This window comes from Chelonia mydas, chromosome 21, assembly GCF_015237465.2.
Source record: "Chelonia mydas isolate rCheMyd1 chromosome 21, rCheMyd1.pri.v2, whole genome shotgun sequence".
NCBI lineage: Eukaryota > Metazoa > Chordata > Testudines > Cheloniidae > Chelonia > Chelonia mydas.
The window spans coordinates 2,769,316-2,793,324 of NC_051261.2; the positions used below are offsets into that span (position 1 = coordinate 2,769,316).

Genomic DNA, 24,009 nt, shown 5'->3' on the forward strand with positions numbered 1-24,009 from the left:
AAAGTCACAAGGGCCAGGTGAGGGGTGGGAGAAGCTTGCACAGCTCTAGCTTGTGCTGTATCTGTTCTGTATACAAGCAGAAGACGTCAGACTCCAGGGGTGTTTAGGGACATTTAGGATGAAAAATCACCCCTGTGCAGAGGACCAGTAAAAGGTTTATGCACCAGTCACACCGTATTTTATGGTCTTAAGCAGTACAGGGGGAATTTAACCCTATCTGCATTTCATTTCCTTTGAATTGTCTTCTGATTTTTGACCCCGGAGCAATGTGAAAGTCTCCTTGTGCTGTTCAGTGATGGAGAGATCCCATTTTGTTCCTGTTCAGAATAAAACCTGGAGGCAGACAAGGTACCGGTCACCTCTACCTTCCTTCTGCATCCCTAACCACAAAAACGCATTGCCCCCAGCCCTCGACTCATGAATTTAAACTATGGGGGAAAGGGAAGCTTTCCAAAATGACCTTGTTTATTATGAATTCATGAGGACTCTGTGTGTCTCCTTAACAGGCCATTTAATAGGGCCGTGGAAGGAAGTTTTATAAGTTAGGAAGTTTTACAAATTCTTTTTCTTTTTTATATTTAATGTAGCCATTTTCCAAAATACCTTTCTCAAGAGAATCCCCGCCCCAGTTGAGTTTAGCTAGTCTGAGTAATTATTCCCAACGTTTCATGAGTCTTGTGCTCAATATTTTTAGAAGGAAAGTGAGATTTCTGTGTATTTAAAAAAATAGGAAACTTTTTTTGTTTCTAAGTTTTGCATGAATGTGCAATACAAAACCCACACAAGGGCATTGCATCTTTGCAAGAAAAAGTGCAGATTGTTATGCACATAGCAGCAAACATTTTGCAAGACCACTGGGCAAAAGAATCAGAGAGAGGATGGAAGAGGCCAGGTTGATGGGGTAAAAGATGCAATGGGAGGGAGCAGGAATGATTTCAAAGCATTTAAACATTAGCCTTAAATGTACCCATGTGCTAAGGGCCAGCACAATGCTTATGCACCTCGTGAATCTTGAAGGTTATGCAGGTCTTCAGGAGCGCTCTGGCTTTGTGCTGGCTCTCTGCGAAGAGGTGAATTTATCTCTCATCAATCTGATGCATCAGCAAAGCAAAGAAAAAATACCCCTTTGTACAGAACTATTGTTGTTTTTAGTCCCAGGATGCAATGCAGGGTAGCGCAGATGATGAATGAAAAGATGTTGGCACAACACAACTTGATTTTATGGTTCAGGTGGGTCAGGATAGAATATTTCGTTACAACAGGTTATGTAATTACTGGGCTTCAAAAGCCTTACATGAAGCTAAAGTTCTCAAGTTCAGGACGCATGTGTCACAACCTCTGCACAGCCCAAGGTTAGCATTGGCTTGCTGAACTCTACAGGAGTCAGGAGCGTTATTTCTTAAGCACCTTGAAATTTGCTCTAAGTCATTTCTGTCCTCAGTAACTTTCCCTCTCTGTTCTGTTCCAGCCTGGCCCACATTACTGTGAAGGCAGGACAACTTTGCCTCCTTGCTTTGCCTCCTTTTTCACCAGGTTTCCCAGCTGGCTCTGCAGATTTTCAAGCTTCAACTCTGATAGACTGTGAGGTAAAGGAACATGGCCTAATGCATACCGCATAATAGAAGATTCTGTGGTTTTCAGACACTGCTGCTTCATTTCCCCATTACTTTTTCAGAAGAGTCTGACTCATAAAAATTTCAGTGAACTGAGCTGCCCAATAAATTCATGAAGCTGCAGGATTCAGACTTTGGCTGGAAGCATTCCACTGGTGCATTCTTAATCATTCTATTATTTGCATGTGAGAAAAATCTGTCTTAGATTAGTGATGTTCATGGCTCATTTAAATTGATTTTAAGAAAGCCCGCATTGCATGTTCAATTACAGGAATGCTGATAGAACTCAAGGTCTCATAGTGATGATTGGTTTCATGTGCAAGTCCGGCAGAGGCTGCACCAGTTACTTCCAACACAACTCTGCCAAGACATCTCAATCTTGACCAACTGTACCCTGCTGCTGTTCTAATCCAGGACCCCCAACCCCACGGTAATGATCTATTCACTTGATATATATTATCTGGCTACTAGATGCCACTGTATGCTGTACAGAATTCCAGACAGGGCATGGCTCCTGGTAAACAAAATTAGATCAAGCTGGAACTTGAGCTGTGGGGGAAGCCTGATGGTTTGTGTTTCCTGGAGTTGTAGTTGTTTTGTATAGTAAACACCTCTTGTTTAAGAAGGCTTGTGATTCCATGGTTCCATATAGTACAATACCCTCAGCTCTGTTAATATACCTCAGTTCTGACTTACATGCATCATATCATGTTATTCTAATCTGCACCCATCCACCCAAACCACAGTTCTGGCTGTGCATTCAATCCGATTGTGCAGTTCCCTTTCTGTTCAAGTCCTTGGCACCCACGCAGCTCTGTCCAGTTACGACCTGCATCATCCCCTGTTGTTCCTACACTGCCATCCAAAGCCTCATCCTCACTCCAGTTCTGCCCAGGTACCTCTGCGCTGTCCCCCAGCATTCTCTGCTATTTCATTGCTGAGCATCTCTTCTCTTGAGAAATGGTGGCCTGCCTGCCAGGCCACTCAGTGGAACTGGTTAACTTTTCAGACACACAATGGACATTAGCTGTGCTATTTAGCTTTTCATAGTATTTGTCATTCTTAGCTAAAGATGCTCCCAACCCAGCACATTTCCTGAAAGCTGCAGCTAACTTAGTTTTTTCCAGCAAATCTCAAATCATGATGAATCTTGCTGCCTTGACCCCCTTACACTTTCATGAATATGTAATTTAGCACAGCATACTTGCAGCTGCCTTATGTCTGATTCGTGCTGGCCAATGTGACCTGCAAAAATGAGCCCCAAAATCCCCAGCAATACTTTTATTGCAGATGAGACATTTCCATGCTGAAGCCAATGGGAACCAGGGCAGAATTAGCCCCTTAGGATAGAGGTTGTCAGGACATAGATTTGGGTCCTGACTCTGCTCTTATCCTGTTTCACATCGGTGTTCCTTCACAGAGCACGTGAAATCAGAATCATGTGCGTAGTTTCCAGTAAACGAATCACTTGATTTTTAACTATGGTCCCTGTTTCTTTGCTGTCATTTCTAAGTTAATTTTCTGTTCTCCTCCCTGATCTCAACTGCATGCAACTGAGGTTTTTGACATGATCTTTGCCCGAATCTTGGTTTAAATTAGTAGAGAAACAGACTGCTAGATAGAGGGGGAGGGAGCTGGCAAACAGGTGGAAGGAGACAGATTGAAATAAATTTAAAAAACCAGCTCCCTTTTACTAAATCTGAACCCTTCTCTAGAAGAATGTTTCCTGAAAGTGACATGGGGGATATGATGCTGATAGGTAGAAATATTGATGGGTTAAGAAGCTTCCTAATCCATAAGACACAGGCAGGTTTTCAGTGAATCATTCTGTGATGTTCTAGCCACAATCCCCCTGAGCTGCACAGTGTGATGGGTTTCATGGACTGCTGCCCACTGAGCTAAGGGAATCCTAACTCATTTGGTCTGTAGCCAATATTAGATATGACCCAGCCTCTCGGGGGAGAACAATACACATTACCAGGGTGTAAAAACGTGATAAAGCAGAGTGTGCGATGACTCAGGGTCCCTGTTAATTAGAATGTGAAGGCCTAAATAACACCAAAAGTGACAGTGAACAGGAGCAAACGACATCACTTTGATTAATAGTGTTGGGAACGATATTTGGCCTTGCGGATTTCATGGCAGCTGAGGTGCAGAATGGGTCATGTCAGGGGCGCCCTGACTTTTACGTAGGATGGGCCACATTTTAATAGAGCGAGGTAGGCCAAATTCTGCTCTCTGTCCCACCAGTGCAAACACAGCAACTGCCACTGGCTTCAGTGAATTTACTCCCTGTTTACACCAGGTAACTGACATCAGAATGCGGGCCCTCTGTCTGATAGACTCCTCTCCTCCCAGTCACGACTGCATAACACTGCAGCAATTCCAGAAATTGCTGTCAGGAGAAAAGCATTTAATATATGTTCATCTTCTTTTAATGCAGTTTAGCAGCCGGAAACAAAAAGGCAGAGCCAACATCTCGCCCATGGGACTAGCCAGCTCTCTACAGACCCCCAACGGTCAATAGCGCATGAGTTGGGAACCGCCATATTATGGCACATCGCTCTTCCAGATGCAAGTGAGCAATTGGCTTGCTTGATGAACCACTGAAAGTTTGCACTCAGCCTTGTAAGGCTGGCAAAGAGTGGGTTCTAGTTGAGATAAACTTAGTACAGCTCCTCTTGGTTCAGCCAAAGGTGGAGGGATTTTTTTCATCCCTTCTTTACCTTTTCTTCTCCCCCATCCTCCTTTGGCCTTTCTTTATTCAAATACTGGGAACAGGTCACTTTCACCCTCTTTTACATGTGGTCAGCCTCCTAGAGGTAGGGTCCCTAAGGAAGGGTTAAATCTATCACAGCTCAAGTCATCAGCCCTTATTAACACCTGTATCAAATTTAAAATAATTAGCATTTTATGTTGCATGCCCTAAACAGGGACATGGAAGGGATCATAGGCTGTGAGCAGAGCCATATGCTCCTGTGATTAATACTGAGACCTGGAGCACACAAAGCATTAGAGCAGAAAATGTGCAGGTTGCAAAGGCAGCGTGATCTCTTGCGTGCCTTAAACTGTGTTTTTCTTACACAAGAGAGCCACGGCGAAGCCACAACGTGCCTGTGTATTCTCATACATGCAGCACATGTTACAAAAGCACATGGGCAATCAGTGCAGGGCCTTGGAGGGGAGGGCTGGTGGAACCCACCCTAGGAGCGTCTCCGTTCCTGTCTAGCGGTGGGTCCATGAGTAGATAAGAGTCTACTACAGCAACCTGTTAAAGATGTACTCCTTTACCTGGAGCAGTAGAGACTCAAGCCTTTAGCATTGACGATCCCAGGATTATTATTTATATTGCAACCGCACCGAAAGGCACCAACTGAACTAGGGGCCCCATTGAGCTGGGTGTCAGGGACTGGGCCTGCGTGGCTGCGCCCAGCAGTTAGAGGAGAGCAAGACCCAATCGTCAGAGCAGGGGTCAGGCCTACTAGTTAGAATAGGCGCCGATAGCTGGGAATTGGAGCCCAACACCAGATTCAGATGCCCAAGCCAAAGGGCACAGCTTCAGTCAGGAGCCAGGATCAGAACCGAAGTCAGAGGTCAGATACCAGAGGCAGGGTCAGAGCCGAAGCTCAGAGCCAGGTTACCTGGAATAAGGAAAGGCAGGAGCAGGGCTGGAACAAGCAGGTCCGAGAGCTATTGCGGCCGGGGGCAAATGCTTTGAGCAGTCAGCATCCTGCTGCCAGTTTTAAGAGCAGGTCTGTTGATCCCCTCAGCCAATCGGGACAGTCTGCTGGCTAATCTGGGGCCCAGCTGTGCTCAGTAGGGTGTCTGAGGGGTTAAGTTAGCAGGCCAGCAGGCTTGCTGCAGGTCCTTGCTCCTGACAGGTACACACAGAGAGAGACAATCCTTGTCCCAAGGACCTTAGACTCAAAGTAGCCACAATAGACAAAGGGCCGGAGGGGAAATAAAGAGAGGCCATGATCTGCCCAAGGGCGCAGAGCCAAGAACACAACCCCAGGCCCTTTGACCTCATTCGCTAGCCAGTCTGCTGGACCACTTCGCTGAATGCTGGATCGAGCCCTGCTGACCACTCGAGGAGGACGTTATATCTACAACCTTAATGCCAGGTTCTGGAGGCAGGCTCCAAAATAGTATATTTACCGGCAATCCCGTTAGGGCGGAATGAAATCCGGAAAATAGATCAGAGAACAGCATCCCTGGGAAGGATGAAGGTTGAGCTGGTTTGGAAAGGTCTTTGTAGTCACAGAGGAGTGTGTGTTGGGGAGGGCAGGGGACACATGCCAACACACGTGAGTTTGAACAACCTGCCTGAACTTGCCCTGCATCAGTGAAACCGAAAGAACCCTTGTAAAGGCTTTGCGGCCATCAGAGGACAGCAGCTTGAGCTCTAGGGCCACGGTGGCTCTGTTGGCAGCTAGTTTCTGCTGATAACACAGAGCAAGTGGCATCTGTAGTATGGGGCTGGGTTAAAACAGACCCAGCGGAATGTGCGGGAGAGGGAGAAAAGCCAAAATCTTTGTAAGCACGAACATGGCAAGCATTTGGTCTGAAGGACAGAGATGAGGGGACTGGGATCAAATTTTCTGCAATAGCTAAAGAGCATCACCTTCCTGGATCAATGTTTGGTTGGGACTAGTACAGGTTTAAATGTGAGCAGGGAAATGGATATTCTTGGAGACAGACTCGTTATTCCCTTGCATCTCGGAATAACTGGAAATCTTTGGACAATTTATTCCCCAAGATGCTGTCTAAAACAACAGCAGCAAGGAGTGTGTGTGTGCTTATCTATTATTAAAAGACAAAGCAATATGTGTAGTGCTTATTGAACTACTCTTCAGTTCCCTGATGCAGCAAAGAGGACCATCAAAATCTGCTATGGGGATTTTCTTGCTTAGGGGGAAAAAAACACAAAAAACAAAATTAAAACCCCTTGCCTCCACCTTTATTATGGTAAAATATCATATTGTCTGCAAACATTTATGATGCAATCCATCTGCAAATAATATGGTTTTCCCACTAGTGACATGTACAGGATTTAGTTTCCTAGGAATGGGCCTGGAATCTTTACAAGTCTCCCATATCACCGATAAAGATAAATGAAAGAGAGAAAGGTAATTTCCTACTCTCGGTAAAGGACCATTATTTACGGGTCCATAGAAAAGCCTGGTCTGTCTGAGAAAGTTACAGAGCCGATGACAAAAATCTTCAGAAGTCAACCCAGCTCTTAATCAGAAGGAATCCTATTTCCCAGCTCTGCACTTTGGAGGAAGGGAGAAGCTGGATATGAGTCAGCAGTGTGCCCTTGTTGCCAAGAAGGCCAATGGCATTTTGGGATGTATAAGTAGGGGCATAGCGAGCAGATCGAGGGACGTGATCGTCCCCCTCTATTCGACACCGGTGAGGCCTCATCTGGAGTATTGTGTCCAGTTTTGGGCCCCACACTACAAGAAGGATGTGGATAAATTGGAGAGAGTCCAGCAAAGGGCAACAAAAATGATTAGGGGTCTAGAGCACATGACTTATGAGGAGAGGCTGAGGGAGCTGGGATTGTTTAGTCTGCAGAAGAGAAGAATGAGGGGGGATTTGATAGCTGCTTTCAGCTACCTGAAAGGGGGTTCCAAAGAGGATGGCTCTAGACTGTTCTCAATGGTAGCAGATGACAGAACGAGGAGTAATGGTCTCAAGATGCAATGGGGGAGGTTTAGATTGGATATTAGGAAAAACTTTTTCACTAAGAGGGTGGTGAAACACTGGAATGCGTTACCTAGGGAGGTGGTAGAATCTCCTTCCTTAGAGGTTTTTAAGGTCAGGCTTGACAAAGCCCTGGCTGGGATGATTTAACTGGGACTTGGTCCTGCTTCGAGCAGGGGGTTGGACTAGATGACCTTCTGGGGTCCCTTCCAACCCTGATATTCTATGATTCTATGATTCTATGATTCCCTCTGGAATGGTCTGATTCTGCTCCTTTTCAAAAGGCAACAGAAACCTTTAGAGCTCGACATGACAGTCAAGATGTTTTATTTCAGTGCAATCAGGTACTGGGCTGACAAATGCTTGAAGCCCTCTGTTGATCCACAGAGCCGGTACTGCTCAGACTGGGATAGGGTAAGCTTTTTCTACAACGCAGCCATTCCAGATCTAGGAGGACTACAGGGGAGTTCTATGGCCTATTCAGTTCTAGTCCCCTTAGCTGAGGGGCCACTGAGTATCCAGGAGAAACCACCTCATAGAATCCCCCACACTCAGTTCCCATAGGACTCGGCAACCAGCAGGCCCTACTAGCCAGGATCAGATTTCAAACCATTAACTGAGCACCCGGGAGACTGCACTTCCCTGGGCCATCCAGTTCCCCTCTGACGGGGATTCGAAAGCCTTGCATAGGACGGGACATAGTAGAGTCCAAATCCTGACCAGAAAATGAACCCTCCTCAGTAAGTCTTTACACAGGACAATGGCACCTCCCAGCGGCGTTGGAGCAGCTCAGTGGTAGAAGTTGGCTGAGGTTTGCTGCACCGTTCTATTGTGCCAAAAAACAAAACAACAATAACAAAAACCCATAAAAAAACAAAAATGAAGAACCAACCTCAGCAAACTATTTCCCCCTCTTTGGGTAAATTCACCTCATGTGCAGAGGTTTCATAGATTCATAGATTCATAGATATTTAGGTCAGAAGGGACCATTATGATCATCTAGTCTGACCTCCTGCACAACGCAGGCCACAGAATTTCACCCACCACTCCCACAAAAAAACCTCACACCTATATCTGTGCTATTGAAGTCCTCAAATTGTAGTTTAAAGACCTCAAGGAGCAGAGAATCCTCCAGCAAGTGATCCGTGCCCCATGCTACAGAGGAAGACGAAAAACCTCCAGGGCCTTCCAATCTGCCCAGGAGGAAAATTCCTTCCCGACCCCAAATATCGCGATCAGCTAAACCCAAAGCCATGTTATCCCATCATACCATCTCCTCCATAAACTTATCGAGTTTAATCTTAAAGCAAGATAGATCTTTTGCCCCCACTACTTCCCTCGGAAGGCTATTCCAAAACTTCACTCCTCTGATGGTTAGAAACCTTCGTCTAATTTCTAATCTAAATTTCCTAGTGGCCAGTTTATATCCATTTGTTCTTGTGTCCACATTAGTACTGAGTTTAAATAATTCCTCTCCCTCTCTGGTATTTATCCCTCTGATATATTTATATAGAGCAATCATATCTCCCCTCAACCTTCTTTTAGTTAGGCTAAACAAGCCAAGCTCCCTGAGTCTCCTTTCATAAGACAAGTTTTCCATTCCTCGGATCATCCTAGTAGCCCTTCTCTGTACCTGTTCCAGTTTGAATTCATCCTTCTTAAACATGGGAGACCAGAACTGCACACAGTACTCCAGGTGAGGTCTCACCAGTGCCTTATATAACGGTACTAAGACCTCCTTATCCCTACTGGAAATACCTCTCCTGATGCATCCCAAGACGACATTAGCTTTTTTCACAGCCATATCACATTGGCAGCTCATAGTCATCCTATGATCAACCAATACTCCAAGGTCCTTTTCCTCCTCCGTTACTTCTAGTTGATGCGTCCCTAGCTTATAACTAAAATTCTTGTTATTAATCCCTAAATGCATGACCTTACACTTCTCACTATTAAATTTCATCCTATTCCTATTACTCCAGTTTACAAGGTCATCCAGATCCTCCTGTATGGTATCCCTATCCTTCTCTAAATTAGCAATACCTCCCAGCTTTGTATCATCTGCAAACTTTATTAGCACACTCCCACTTTTTGTGCCCAGGTCAGTAATAAAAAGATTAAATAAGATTGGTCCCAAAACCGATCCCTGAGGAACTCCACTGGTAACCTCCCTCCAACTTGACAGTTCACCTTTCAGTAGGACCCGTTGTAGTCTCCCCTTTAACCAATTCCCTATCCACCTTTCAATTTTCCTATTGATGCCCATCTTATCCAATTTAACTAATAATTCCCCATGTGGCACCGTATCAAACGCCTTACTAAAATCTAAGTAAATTAGATCCACTGCGTTTCCTTTATCTAAAAAATCTGTTACTTTCTCAAAGAAGGAGATCAGGTTGGTTTGGCACGATCTACCTTTTGTAAAACCATGTTGTATTTTGTCCCATTTACCATTGACTTCAATGTCCTTAACTACCTTCTCCTTCAAAATTTTTTCCAAGACCTTGCATACTACAGATGTCAAACTAACAGGCCTATAATTACTTGGATCACTTTTTTTCCCTTTCTTAAAAATAGGAACTATGTTAGCAATTCTCCAATCATACGGTACAACCCCTGAGTTTACAGATTCATTAAAAATTCTTGCTAATGGGCTTGCAATTTCTTGTGCCAATTCCTTTAATATTCTTGGATGAAGATTATCTGGGCCCCCCGATTTAGTCCCATTAAGCTGTTTGAGTTTCGCTTCTACCTCAGATATGGTGATGTCTACCTCCATATCCTCATTCCCATTTATCATGCTACCATTATCCCTAAGATCCTCTTTAGTCTTATTAAAGACTGAGGCAAAGTATTTGTTCAGATATTGGGCCATGCCTAGATTATCCTTGACCTCCACTCCATCCTCAGTTTTTAGCGGTCCCACTTCCTCTTTCTTTGTTTTCTTCCTATTTATATGACTATAGAACCTTTTACTATTGGTTTTAATTCCCTTTGCAAGGTCCAACTCTACTTGACTTTTAGCCTGTCTCACTTTATCCCTACATATTCTGACCTCAATAAGGTAGCTTGCCTTACTGATCCCTCCCTTCTTCCACTCCCTATATGCTTTCTGCTTTTTCTTAATTACCTCTCTAAGATGCTTGCTCATCCAGCTTGGTCTACAACTCCTGCCTATGAATTTTTTCCCCTTTCTTGGGATGCAGGCTTCCGATAGCTTCTGCAGCTTTAATTTAAAATAATCCCAGGCCTGCTCTACCTTTAAACCCATAAATTCTTCAGTCCAATCCACTTCCCTAACTAATTTCCTTAATTTTTGAAAGTCAGCCCTTTTGAAATCAAAAACCCTAGTCGCAGATTTATTTTTGTTAATCCTTCCATTCAGTTTGAACTGAATTAGCTCATGATCACTTGAGCCAAGATTATCCCCTACAACCATTTCCTCTATGAGGTCCTCATTACTCACCAAGACCAAATCTAAAATGGCATCCCCGAGAAGCCAGCCCTTAGCACAGGGGAAAATATCTCCCAGTGGTGCCTGTCCATAACCAATTGACATTAATGAGAATCCTTTGGGTAAGCATTTGCAGGATCAGAGCCCCCGGTTGTGAAATGATTTGGGATCTGTTGGGATGAAAGGTGCTCTCGGAAACCTGCACTCTCCATTTCTCCTGTTCCTGAATGTGGGTTTCCAGCGAGAGCGCAGAGAGACTCCAAGTGGTTGCTGAGCAGGTTTAGAAATTACCACTGCAGCAGCGACCGTCCAGCTATTAGTTTACAGTGAGTCAGCATCAGCTGATTAATCTCTGGGCAGTTATTGGCTGCTCATATAAGTGACAAATTCTGCTTAGATATTATTCAGCTCTCCTCCAACCTTCCCATAATTAGGTTATTAAAATGGAGAGGGGAATGGAGGAAGGGGTGTGACATGTTCCAGCCATAATAGGTTTGGATCTTTCCCCCGATGGACAAAATAATAGAAAAAATGCTATTCAGATCAGGACAATGAAATTCATGAGAAAAATGGCCCCTTGAAATCCTGCTCAGTTTTGGTAGAAGGCTAATTTGGAGAACAGATGCAATGGGAGGGAAAGCAGCATGAAATTTTGTGGGCTTGCATTTGAAATATCTTTTTGGTCAAGGTATAGGCAAGGTCCAGACTCCAGAGAAAATAATACAAAAATAATAATGATAATAAGTAAATAAAAGATTTCGGAGTCAGTTCAAAAGTGTCTGGCAATTTAGATTTGGCTCACGGTCTGCCTATGCCTACCCCGGAGATACAGTGTCATTACGCCTCCCTCCGCTACAATCCCTTGTTAATTCATTGGAAACACAAAAATAGTCCTCAAAGCACTAGATCTTCCACCAATGCCACTGCAGCTTTCTGAGCTCATGCGGCAGAGTGCAGTAATATTTTACAGTGAGTTTGCAGGAGGCTGTGAGGTCTTGGCTTTCTTTCTCTGGATGTACTGGTCACAGACATTATGGGGTGCCTGCAGGGGATGTTGCCACAGTCTGAATGAATCCACCACACTTTCTGGCTGAGAGCGCTGTGAGAAAGCTCGCTAGACCCAGACAGCTGCCGCTAAGACTGAATGGGAAACTTGCAGCCCGGACAAGTCCTGAATGGAAAACGTGCAGCTGCCCTTAACAGTGAATGGGAAACCTGTAGGCCCTGCTAAAGCTGAATGAAAAATCCAACATCATGGTGAAATCACAGCCCACTAGGTGGCGTCTCCGAGAAACAATCATACCCTGCACCTGTCTTACATATTGATAAGCTCCCTGTCCATACTGACACCTCGCCATTCACTGACTGCTCGTTTAAAGTGCCCTTGGTAAGCAAAACCACCAATAGTTGATGCAGGTCTCTGCAGAGACGGCGAGGGAGATACTGGTGCGTCTGCTTCCCCTGGAGAAGCGGTAACTTGAATGCTTCAGTTTTGCTCTTGCAAGTGTTCAGTTGTGGTTGATCGGATCCTTTAGATCCTTCATTGATTTATCAGCAGGGAGAAGCAGAGGGAAATTGAGTCAGGAATGTTAGTGGGATTTGAAAGATGAAGCAGTGTGTAAATAAAACTCTGGCTGCTATATCTCCGGCAAGGACAATGCACACAACAAGAGTCAAAGATGAATGTATTCTCCTTGTAAAATGAAATGTGCCCTCTTTATGGGAGCATGTATGTAGCAGACAGAGCTAACTAGCACTGCTAGAATTTGGGATACATTGTTCTTCAAATAAGGCATCTAAGAGACAGAGGTAATCGCTGGGTGTCACGGGAGAAGGAAGGAAAGGTGCCCCGATACAACTGTGATGGACATCAATATTAGAACCTAGGTAAGAAGAGGCCTCCAAGGGCATATTTAGGATCTCCGGTGATAAAGGGTAAGAATGTCCCGCTAGGCCTCAACCCCTGGCAGTATAAGAGGAGCACAGGCACCGGTTCTCTGGTACCCGTCTCGCCGAGCAGTGGTTAGGGCCCGGCGAATATTACAGAACTTCATGGGCAGCAGCTTCAGCCCCCACGGCTTTGAGACTGGACCTGCGCCGAGTTCCCTGAGTTCGTGCAACACTGGTCTGGCCTGAGCCTGGTGGGCTCCCCCGGTGCCATTCTCACTGCTTCATCTGGGTGACTGCCACCGCCGAAAGGAGGAACTGCTTGTCTTTCTCAGGGTGCTGCCCAGCGGTCCTGCGGCACAGATTACGATGTGCAAATAGTGCACACCACCTCCCAACAGCAGCGGGAGAGAGTCTGGATTTCACTGCTTTGCTGTGGCCTTTGTTTGCCTGAGCCTCTTCGCCCAGTTTAATTTTCCTTCTCTGTTTGTCTTGCGTGCCCAGAGCCCTTTCCGTTACCCTCCTGCCTAGCTCCCTATTTGGCCAGTTTAACCTCTGACACCCAGCAGGATCATCAATTTGCGGAATATAGTGCTGTGTGGGTCTTTAGAGGATTACCAGCCTTAAACTTTCGGAGAGCCACTGCAAGAGAAAACCGTTCAATCCCTGTAAATCAGTCCTGCTCGATCGTTGTGCTCCTGCAAAGCAGCTTACGTCTTCACTGGCCTTCTCCCTTTGCCTCCACCTTCAGCAGCTTTGTTTTGTGTGGTGTTTGCAGCAGTCAGAAAGGAACGCTGGTGAGCAGAGGGGGTGAGAAAATTACTGAAGCTTCCTTCAGAACGCCCTCCTGTGTCAGCTCCCAGATGTGTCGGCTAGGCATGTGATTTCGGGCTCAGCAGGCCCTGGTGCCGATTTGAATGGCAGCCTGGCTGGGCTGAGAGCAAGAAGGCATCCAAGCTTTCAGGAAGCCAACTCAGTGATTTAATTGCATTGTTCATTTGCAGAGGGAGGGGGAAAAAAAGAAATCCCATTGCACAGTCCACAGCACAAGGGCTAATTAGAATAATGGTTGGTGAAATGTGGTTGCAAACTTCAGTAAATCTGTTTACAGTCAATCTCCCTGGCATCTGAGCTTCGCTTAAAAAGGGATTCCTTGGGTTTCTTATTAGTCATGTGCTGCCTGGGGGCAAAAATGCAGAAGACCTCCCGAGTTGCCATGACAGGGTAAAGATACAAGGACTAGAGCTCCAGGCCTGCTTACGTGGATGTAGATCTGCAATAAAAAAGCCTCCGTCTCCAACGGAGAAGTTTTCTCTTGGGGACTGAGCGGGTAGAAAAATTCTGACCGAAAAGAAAAACCCTTTTGTGATTTTTTTTCTATTGTCCTACCATCAAATAACCCAATAATTAGCTAAAGCTGTCAACAAAGGTGGAGAATTCAAATGCTTTCTCCTTTCTTGTCCATTGTGGAGCACACACACGCACTCAATAGATAATTAATGACTAATTAATAAATAAATAGTAATAAGAACTCCCGCTAATAACTCCCAGTGAAATGAAACACATGCTGGATCAGTATCACCGACAAGTCATGTTTTGAAACAATGCAGATGGCTTTTGGGAAGAGAGGTCTGTGTCTGTTGCAAAGGCAACCTGGGGAACATTTTCAAAAGCAGCTGAGGAATTCAAAAGTGAAAGTCACTCTTGCTCCTAAGTTCTTTAGGTGTGTTGAAAAGCTCCTCCCCTGCAGCGCTTAAATGTATGTGTATGGGTAGCATTTAGATAGCACCTACAGGCTCCCACTGAGATCAGGGTTATGCAAACATAGCAAGAGACATTCCCGCCCCACAGAGCATATACAGGTTAAGACGACAGTCAGACAAAGGGAATATCATTATTCTTATTTGACAGAAGGGAACTGTGGCACAGAGAGGTTAAGGGATTTGCCCAGGTCACACAGGGTGTCTTTGGCAGAGCTGGGAATTGGCTCATATCACCAAAGCCCAAGGCCAGTGCCTTAGCTTCCTTTCTAAATGGCCCACATCAGTGACAGACTTTACTTCACTGAGGGCCTGATCTTGAAAGTTGCTGTGGCCTCTGAACACCCAAGAGTCACTGGGAGTTGAGGGAGCTGGCAGCACGTAGCAGGATGTGTGTTGTGACCCGTAGCCGTTCCTGCTGGAGACCGGGTATGTTTTGCTAGCAAATCCAGTGGCAGAACAACTAGGCTCCTAAAAAGCACTGGGAGCATACCACTGTCTGCATTTGCTCCAAAACTACTGAGTGAATGCTGGACACCTCAATGGTGCTCCATGTATTATGGGAGATAGCAGGCTTCAGACGCTGGAGGAATGGAGCCAAATTTGCTCCCATTTACAGGGGGATAAATCTAGAGTGATCCCGCCCATTTCAAAAGACTTTCAAAAGATGTTAGCATAAAGCGGAACAGAATTTGCCTCATTACTGCAGTGGAGCCTGGAAAATAGAAGATGCACTCAAAATGCATAACAACATTTATGTCTGTTTATTCCTATCCATTTAGAATATACCTCTCTGCTGGGGCATGATTAGTGTTGCTGTCTCCTATTTAGCGGATGAAATGTTGAGTGTATGTTGAGTGGTCCCGTCAAACTGTACATCATTGAGCAAAATGACAATGTATTTGTTCCAGTTGTTAAAGGAAGTTTAGGATTTAAATTCATTGAAGGGGGGTGGGAATGTGTGTGTGGGGGAGGAGGGGGGGGAGGAGTGACAGTGGGGAACACCACCAATGGTATAAACAGTTGCCCTATGTATCTCATTAGAGAGCAATAACTGTCGTTTCCTGCACGAATACAACGTAAAATAGACAGACTGGTGATTTCAGCCAGGGGTATGAGACTCAGTTATGAATGTTGTCAAAAAATCATGGCTCTCGTAATTTCCTCGCCCTTCCCTACTCATTCCAGCTAGCGCGTTTGGCATCTGCTAACACATAAACCCCTAAGCTATTCCGGAATCATAAAGCAGCGAGGAACATCTGGTCAGTGGAGGACCTGATCACTCAAATGAGCTATGAATAATACAGCATGTGCAATGCTACGAACAGACGATTGTCACCATTCCAGTGGAAAAAAGCACGGTCCTGAGCCCTTGCACAAGGAAGTATCAGGACTGCATCTTCTGTGTGCACTGAAGAGGTGAGAGGAAGAGCTGGGTTGGCGAAATCAGTGAATGTGGTCCCACGTCACCATTGGGACTGGTCAGACTTTTCCATTCAGGAGATTTTTTTTTTTTTTAAAAAGAAAAACGTGGTTTTCATCCACACAGACACGTCTGCATTTTGAGTAGCATTTTCTGGTGTTCGCTGACAAAAACAAAACACCGAAAAGTTTCAGTCAAAAACAGGAAAAGTTTGGTTTTCAAGTTTTTGATAAAAATCCAAACCTTTTGAAGAAAAATGGAGACCACACAAAACCTCCCTTTTTTATCAACCCTTTTTCCAGGAACAACAACAACAAAAAAACCAAAAACCTAGCCACACTCACCATATAGAATTTGCCATATAACTCATTTTCACTCCCAATCAACACAATAATCCCTTCCTGCCCCCTTTTGGAAGAATTACTATGCAGGTAAAATATTCTTTGTGCTTAATTAAGTAATTAAAATATTTGAGACTGATGTTCATGAACACGTGCATTCAGAATGTGTGGCAAGGAAAGCAGCTGAGCATTATTTTTCCAGCTAATTATATTTCGATCTCTGTGGTAAGGAGGGGGAAAAAAAGTAAATGTATTCAGGAAGATCTTAATGTTATTACAGACCTTCATTACAAGTGGAAATCTTCGGGCCCATGGGTAACATATTGATTCTGGTGGACATTAAAGTTTTTATTTGATGCTTAAGCAAAATCTAATCTGACTTCCGATTTTGCAAAATATTTCAGGGTAATTAGACATGTTTGCGCTTTATTGATTCTTAAGATGAACACAAGCATGTGGGGAATTGCTAACGCTCTACATTTAGAAAAACCAGGCTCCCTGCTTTTCTAAAGTTTGTACAATTAAATCACCTTCTGCTAATGCAGCCATCATTATTCTGGATGGAAATGAACACAGAAAAAGCCAAGGGAGTTAAAAAATAATAACGAAATTAAAAATGTTGCATTAGTGTTTGAATAACGATTTGGTTTGCAGTACTCTTGTTGATCATTCCCACAGATCTTTGGATATATTTCTCATCTGCGTGATAAAAACAACAAAGAAGCCCAGAGCTGCGAAGCATGACGTGTGATGATCAAACAGTTTGGTGCACATCTGACCTTCCTTTTGTCTTGCAGCCACTCTTAAATAGGAAGAACTTTGCAGCTGTACATGAGACCCCATGAACCTATCATGTCATACCCCGTCCTGACACCGGACAGATTATCTTGGGGTTTTTATTTAAAAATAGGATTTCATGGCAAACCAGGGGACTGAAAGACATTTCCTGTGCTGGCAAGTGGGATATTTTGTGAGCATTGTGCCAGTGCAGCTCAGTCAAACAAACAAACATGCCTCTAAACCAGCAACAACAAATCACGGCTCTGCTTTGAGGCATGAGGCAACCTGAAGAGATTCAGTCAGAAAAACACTTCAAAGGCATCAAGCTCAGAGTAACCATGTCCTCACACACAGCGGGTGAAATCCGCACGAAGCCTTCCTGAAAGACGAAGCAGGACACAGCAGCTCCGGCTGCTGTCGCCATCGACTGCAAGCGCTAGAGCTTTGCAGTCTTTGCAAATAACCAAGATTTCCTCCTTGGTGTCTAACCAGGTGCGGGCGCACACCTGTTTTGTCTGTCCCAGGGAGCTCAGAGCTAGCGTGAGGCACTGGACTGGCAGCCCTGGAAACTCAGCTCTTCTCTTATTGTCAGTGTGGCTGACAGTGAACCGAGCCTCTGGAAATCAGGCCATCGGTTACTCCAGCATAGAGAACACTCTGCAGAGACAGACAGACCCAAAGGGCATGAGCCCAAGGCACACAGACATGACTATCAGTGTTCGTATGGCGGTAGCACCTAGCAGCGCCAGTCATGGGCCAGGACCTGTACAAACACAGACAGTCTCCGCCCCTCGTCTGTGTCGACCTGCTGAGCAGGTAAAGGGAAACTATTTACAAGCACAAGGAGGTTTGACAGACCTTATCCCTTGGAGGGCAGCATAAAATGCATACATGTGCATGCACACACACGCAATGGTAAACACAAAACGCATACATGTGCGTCAAACACACGCAATGGTAAACACACACAGCAGCACATTTTCATGAAAAACTTGATTTTCCTGAAAAATGTGAAAATTTGAAGAATTTAGACCAACTAGCATGTGCACCCCTCACCCCTCTATCCCATCCACTTGCGGGCAGCATTGCACACGTGGTGCAGCTATCTACGGATTGGTTGAGTGATCCTGAAATCCCAAGCCACCTGCCTGAGAAAGCCCCTCAGGAGGTCTCAACCCCAAAGAGTAAGCAACTGAATCCACTGGCTGGACACAGTGTTCCTGTGTATACAAATCTCTCACAAATCTTGGGAGAAAGGCCAGTCCTTGCCTACAGACAGCCCCCCAACCTGAAGCGAATACTCACCAACAACCACATACCACACAACAGAACCACTAACCCAGGAACCTATCCTTGCAACAAAGCCCGTTGCCAACTGTGCCCACATATCTATTCAGGGGACACCATCACAGGGCCTAACAACATCAGCCACACTATCAGAGGCTCGTTCACCTGCACATCCACCAATGTGATATATGCCATCATGTGCCAGCAATGCCCCCCTGCCATGTACATTGGTCAAACTGGACAGTCTCTACGTAAAAGAATAAATGGACACAAATCAGATGTTAAGAATTATAACATTCATAAACCAGTCGGAGAACACTTCAATCTCTCTGGTCACGCAATCACAGACATGAGGGTCGCTATCTTAAAGCAAAAAAACTTCAAATCCAGACTCCAGCGAGAAACTGCTGAATTGGAATTCATTTGCAAATTGGATACTATTAATTTGGGCTTGAATAGAGACTGGGAGTGGCTAAGTCATTATGCAAGGTAGCCTATCTCCCCTTGTTTTTTTCCTACAAACCCCCCCCAAGACGTTCTGGTTAAACTTGGATTTATGCTGGAAATGGCCCACCTTGATTGCTGTGCACATTGTAAGATAAGCTATTGCCAGCAGGAGAGTGAGTTTGTGTGTGTGGTTTTTGGAGGGGGGTGTGTGGGGGGGGGGGTGAGAAAACCTGGATTAGTGCTGGAAATGACCCACCTTGATTATCATGCGCATTATAAAGAGAGGTTTCAAAGAGGGATGGGCTATTATCAGCAGGAGAGTGAGTCTGTATGTGTGTGTGTGGGGGGGGGAAGGGTGAGAAAACCTGGATTTGTGCTGGAAATGGCCCTACTTGATGATCACTTTAGATAAGCTGTTACCAGCAGGAGAGTGGGGTGGGAGGAAGTTTTGTTTCATGGTCTCTGTGTGTATATAATGTCTTCTGCAGTTTCCACGATATGCTATGCATCCGATGAAGTGAGCTGTAGCTCACGAAAGCTCATGCTCAAATAAACTGGTTAGTCTCTAAGGTGCCACAAGTACTCCTTTTCTTTTTGTGTATACAATGTGTCGGGTGACGTCTTTTATGAGAGGTTCCACTGTCCCGAACTTGATGGTCATTATGGGATATGGGTACAGACTGTGGTTATGAATCAGTGTATTTGTGTACATAGAATACTGTCCTCATGACCCATACTACAATTCGAAATACACCTCACAGCAGGGAAAAGCTCTTCTCGAACTGGGTGTTTACACAAAACCAGACACAAATACCAACCCAGGAAAGGACAAATGATGGGCCATTACGGTTAATGGGAAGACACTGAGATACCCCAAGAGAGAATCCCCCTGCCCCAACCCCCTTTCTCTGAATAACCATGAATTACGATAGTGTGGGAGAAAATAAAAACAAACACCTTTAAAACCTATTCAACGGGAAGGGATTTGCAGTGAAAGGTATCCATGTGCAGCCTCGAAGAGGGAAGCTGTCTGTGAAACACTGGATCCCCTCTCGGACAGGAGGCACACTAGGAAATTGTTCAGAGGCAAAGTGGAAATTTATCTCGTATACAGGGGTAAAGCTTGAAGTTGTCTCTTTATGTTTATTTGCTGTGTAACTTGTATGTGCTAGCTTTTCCTCACTATTTCATCTCTGATTCAGTGATTTTTCTTCATTTCGTTTATTTTTACCCCAAGCAGGTCTCTGTTGTGCAAACTGTGGGTGCCAAAGGGAACTGATAACTGGGGACAGGTTTCACACCTTTGCGGGTGACCAACCAGAGGGGAACGGCCCGAGTATCTGGCAATTAAGAGCTCAGTGGGAGGACAGATCTGGGGTGACTTGAGATCAGAAGGGCTCTTGGGGACACCCTATGAGGAGTAATGAGGCTGGTGGAAGCCAGGGTGAGACCTTTATGCTTGTGGGCTGGCTCTGGGTGCCAGGATCTGAGCCAGAGCAGCATGGCGTTAAGGCACCCAAAGTTATAAGACAGGCAGTGACAGAACCCCTTGCCAGTCTGGGTGACTCCAAAACATCACAGCCACCAGCTACATGCAAATTCCTTTGGTTCCTTTCCACAACAGGCATTAACCCAGGAACAAATGCTATACTCAACAGTAAAACAACACTTCTATCTGAGCAGAGACAAACCCTCTGTTAGTATCAGGGATGATTTTTGGTGTGTGTGTGGGGTCTATAGGGAGCGACAGATACATCCCCCTGCCCCCTCAAAATAGTTCAGTGTACCCTGTCCCTGAACATACAGGTTAGGATTCTCCTGGAGTCTCCAAGAATTAAAGATTAATCTTTAAGTAAAGATTATGTCATGTGATGAAACCTCCAGGAATACGTCCAACCAAAACTGGCAGCCCTAATACACACAGGCAGTATTGTGCATGTACACTCATGCGCGCATGCACCCCGTCCGTGAGAAAGCAGCACTGCACACACACAAGGTAGGACATTACACATTGCTGTTGTTGGTTTAGTCAGAGCATTATATAGCACACTGTTTTCTTTCCAATTGATGGGAAGGAGAAAGCTGCAGCCACGCAGTGGAACTGGGGGTTAAGCCTGCTAAACCAGCAGGCCAGAAACATGTCCGCTTGTCTGCACTCTGTGCATCTGGAATCATACCTGTCCTGAGGCTGTGTCTCTTATGTTCATCTTGCTCTAGCCAGGTGCGTTTCTCAGGTTTGATGACGACTCCAGGGGCTGTTTCCTTCAGTGAATGGTGTAAAACCTTCGTTTATTGTCATCTTAACAAGATTCATCCTGCACATGCCTGCCAAGAAAGGAAGCACCAACATGAGCTTCATATTCATTTCCCCAGTACGCGTCTGAGCTTACAAATTCATCCTTGAGCTTCTTCTGACCTAGTAGCTTCCCCCCGCATATTTTTAAAAGACAGACTCTAGTGTTCTAAGCTCACCCAGAAAGCTGGATGCATCCGATGAAGTGAGCTGTAGCTCACGAAAGCTTATGCTCAAATAAATTGGTTAGTCTCTAAGGTGCCACAAGTACTCCTTTTCTTTTTCCAGAAAGCTGTGACACTCTTTGCGCTCGGTGCCCAGGCCCTTTCAGGAATACAGTCGCAATCGCAATCCATTGAGATTTGTACAGTCAGAACACAGATACATTCCAAGTAAAGCAGTCACACAGGATATGTGGAACTATGAGTATGGAACATACTAAATCATGTAAATGAAACTGCCCTGGCCTAGCTTTTCCCAGAGATGGGGATCTGAGAGCTCCATGCCTCAGCCTTGCAGCTCCAGCACTGTAGTGGCATTTACAATCAGACATGGAGCTGCGGGCATCTCCCTCCCACTGGTGAACTGCAGATATTGGATCCAGTAATTTTGCTTCAATATGATTACTAAGGAACAATGTTGCATAGGCAGGGAGAGGGAGTTGGAGAAGCCCAGGTTCTGGAACAATATTTAGCTCTGCTGTAGTGCTGTTTATCCATTAGATCTCAAAGCACTTTGCAAAGGGAAGATAAGTATCAATCTCCTCATTTTATGGACGGAGAAACTGAGTCACGAAGAGGCAAAGCAACTTGGCCAAGCTCACACAGCAAACCAGGGAACAGCACTCAGGTCTCTTGAGCTCCCAGTGCAAGTGCCCTACCCATTGGCCTGCATTGCCTCTGTGATTCTGTGAGAGTGATTCAATTCTGAGAACACGGAAAGAAATTTACCTGCTGAGAGGAAAACAACCACCACCACATTATAGGCAATGACATGAAAGCCTTTAGGGGGAAAATCAGTGGTTCAGCTGGCCAGTTGCCTTAGTCACAATACAGAAAACTAGTGAGTAGCTATTCATGTGCCAGGCTCTTTTTGAACGCCCCCCCCCCCCCACTGCCCCAGCCCCACTTTCTGGGTGTTAAAGTTATTTCCATACGTAGGGCAGGGTCCTCTTCCAGGCAGCAGGGACCCCATTACAGCAGAAGCACTTCATTGTTTTTATTCTTGTTATAAAGCTGGAACTCCCCCTGCAAAATAACCATGCAGAGCCAGGCCGTTCGATTTAGGTAGAGAGAGAGTCACCGTGTCTGATGTTCAGTTCATTTGCTGATCATCTCTTCCTCTCCTGGTAATTCTTGTTGCATTATTGATTTAAAGTATCACTGATTTCTCTCTCGCCCCCAGACAATGAAGGGCCATTTCCGTTTACAATGCTAGTACTAATGCATCAGCCAAAGAGGCTAGGAGAAGAGCCATCCCAGAGGCCTCAGTTTGTCATATTTTCTTTCCTCTATGCCCCCTCCGAAGCTCTGCATGTTGTGCATACTTGGAAAAAGCCCCCCCTCCAGAAAGACCATCCCCCTCCCTTTGGGCATTGGCTATAGCGGGTAGCCTGAGAGCAACACAAAGCGTGCTCTGCCTGTCCCCAGGGACTGACCATGGTACTTAGACTGTGGGCTCTTTGAGGCAAGGCCTGTCTTTCCATTGTGCGTGCCTAGGTCTGGAACTCAACAGAAATTTACTAATCACATGAAATATATTGAAGAACATTTTCCCCGACGTCCCTTCCTCTTAAGGATCTGAACCTTCACTCCTAAATTCCACTGCGGGATTGTTTCAGATTGCAGGTTTAGGCCCTAAGAAAGCCAAGCGTGGTCTGGTGGCCTAAGGCACATGATTGGAAGCCCTGGGTTTTATTCTCAGGTCTGCCAGCAGCTTCTTGTGCAACCTAGGCAGGTCACTCAAAAAACTCTGTTTGTGCCTCAGTTTCCTCATCTCTAAACTGGGGATAATACTCAACAACTTCCCCTGGGCAGAGTGAGGCTTAGTTAGTTAATGTTTATACAGAGCTCTGCAGATATTTGGGCCCTGATCACTGAAGTCCATGGCAAAACCGGCAAAACCAAATTCACCAGTTCAGGAGGAGGCCCATAGAGGGCTGTCTGAGCTCAAAACATTACTATTAGTTTTTTGCAAGCAGTGTACAAACAGACTGAGCTGTAAAAGAACCTCTTCCTGGCGTAGGGCCTGTGCCTGCTGCAGCCAAGGGCAACTGGGCGAAACCCCTAACTGCAGTGGGAGCGGGGCAGGCCCTGAGCATCTAGAGGCTACGCTCAGCCGGAAGTCTCTCTTTCCATAGCTTAGAGGTGTTAGATAGTAAGGCAGGATCCGGGGACCAGTTGGGGGAGAACGAGGCTGACACTTACTCTAGATTAAAGTTCAAACCCAGGGCTAGTGAGAGTTTCATCGTGGGGTTTTCTCCAGTGTGTATGTTCACAAATGCTCTCTGGTCTTGTAGTCACAGGACTGGATCCCATACTGGCCATGATACACCCTGTATCTTCCCTTTCCTTGGAAGGCACGAGAGACTCGTTTGGAGAAATATTTTAGCCAACCGTGTGAGCTCTAGATGAAATGGTCCAATGAGCGAATCAATCAGGGGACACACATCTTCCTCCTCTGAACTGATGAGTCCAGGGGCTGTTTCCTTCAGTCAATAGAGATATTTACACAGAGCACCTTTCATCCCAAGGTGCTTCATTAAGTATCAATGAAATGCAGCCACCGTGGTGATGAAGCACCCCAGCCAGTGCACAGCACAGAACTGCTGGGAAGGGAGGTGTTTGGTCAACCACGCTAGGGTGTCCCCCAGCTCTTACACGGGATCTTCAGTGTCCAACTCATAGCCCTGGGCAAACCTGATTATCCCATGCAGTTTATTATGTCCAAGCTCAATTTATCTACAGCTGAAGGTCGAATGGCTGAGTGAGTCCTGCTGGGATCTAAATCTTCCAT

At 45.4% G+C, this 24,009-nt stretch overlaps 1 protein-coding gene across 1 annotated transcript in view; it reads right to left on the reverse strand.

Moving 5' to 3' along the window:
* Window positions 1-24,009, reverse strand: part of CTTNBP2NL (CTTNBP2 N-terminal like) — a 363,525-nt gene that overhangs the window by 119,102 nt on the left and 220,414 nt on the right. The window contains exon 5 of the mRNA XM_043533647.1: window positions 20,879-21,026. Coding sequence (XP_043389582.1) covers window positions 20,879-20,908 — 30 coding nt within the window. The 5' untranslated portion in view covers window positions 20,909-21,026. The remainder of the gene's footprint in view (window positions 1-20,878; window positions 21,027-24,009) is intronic.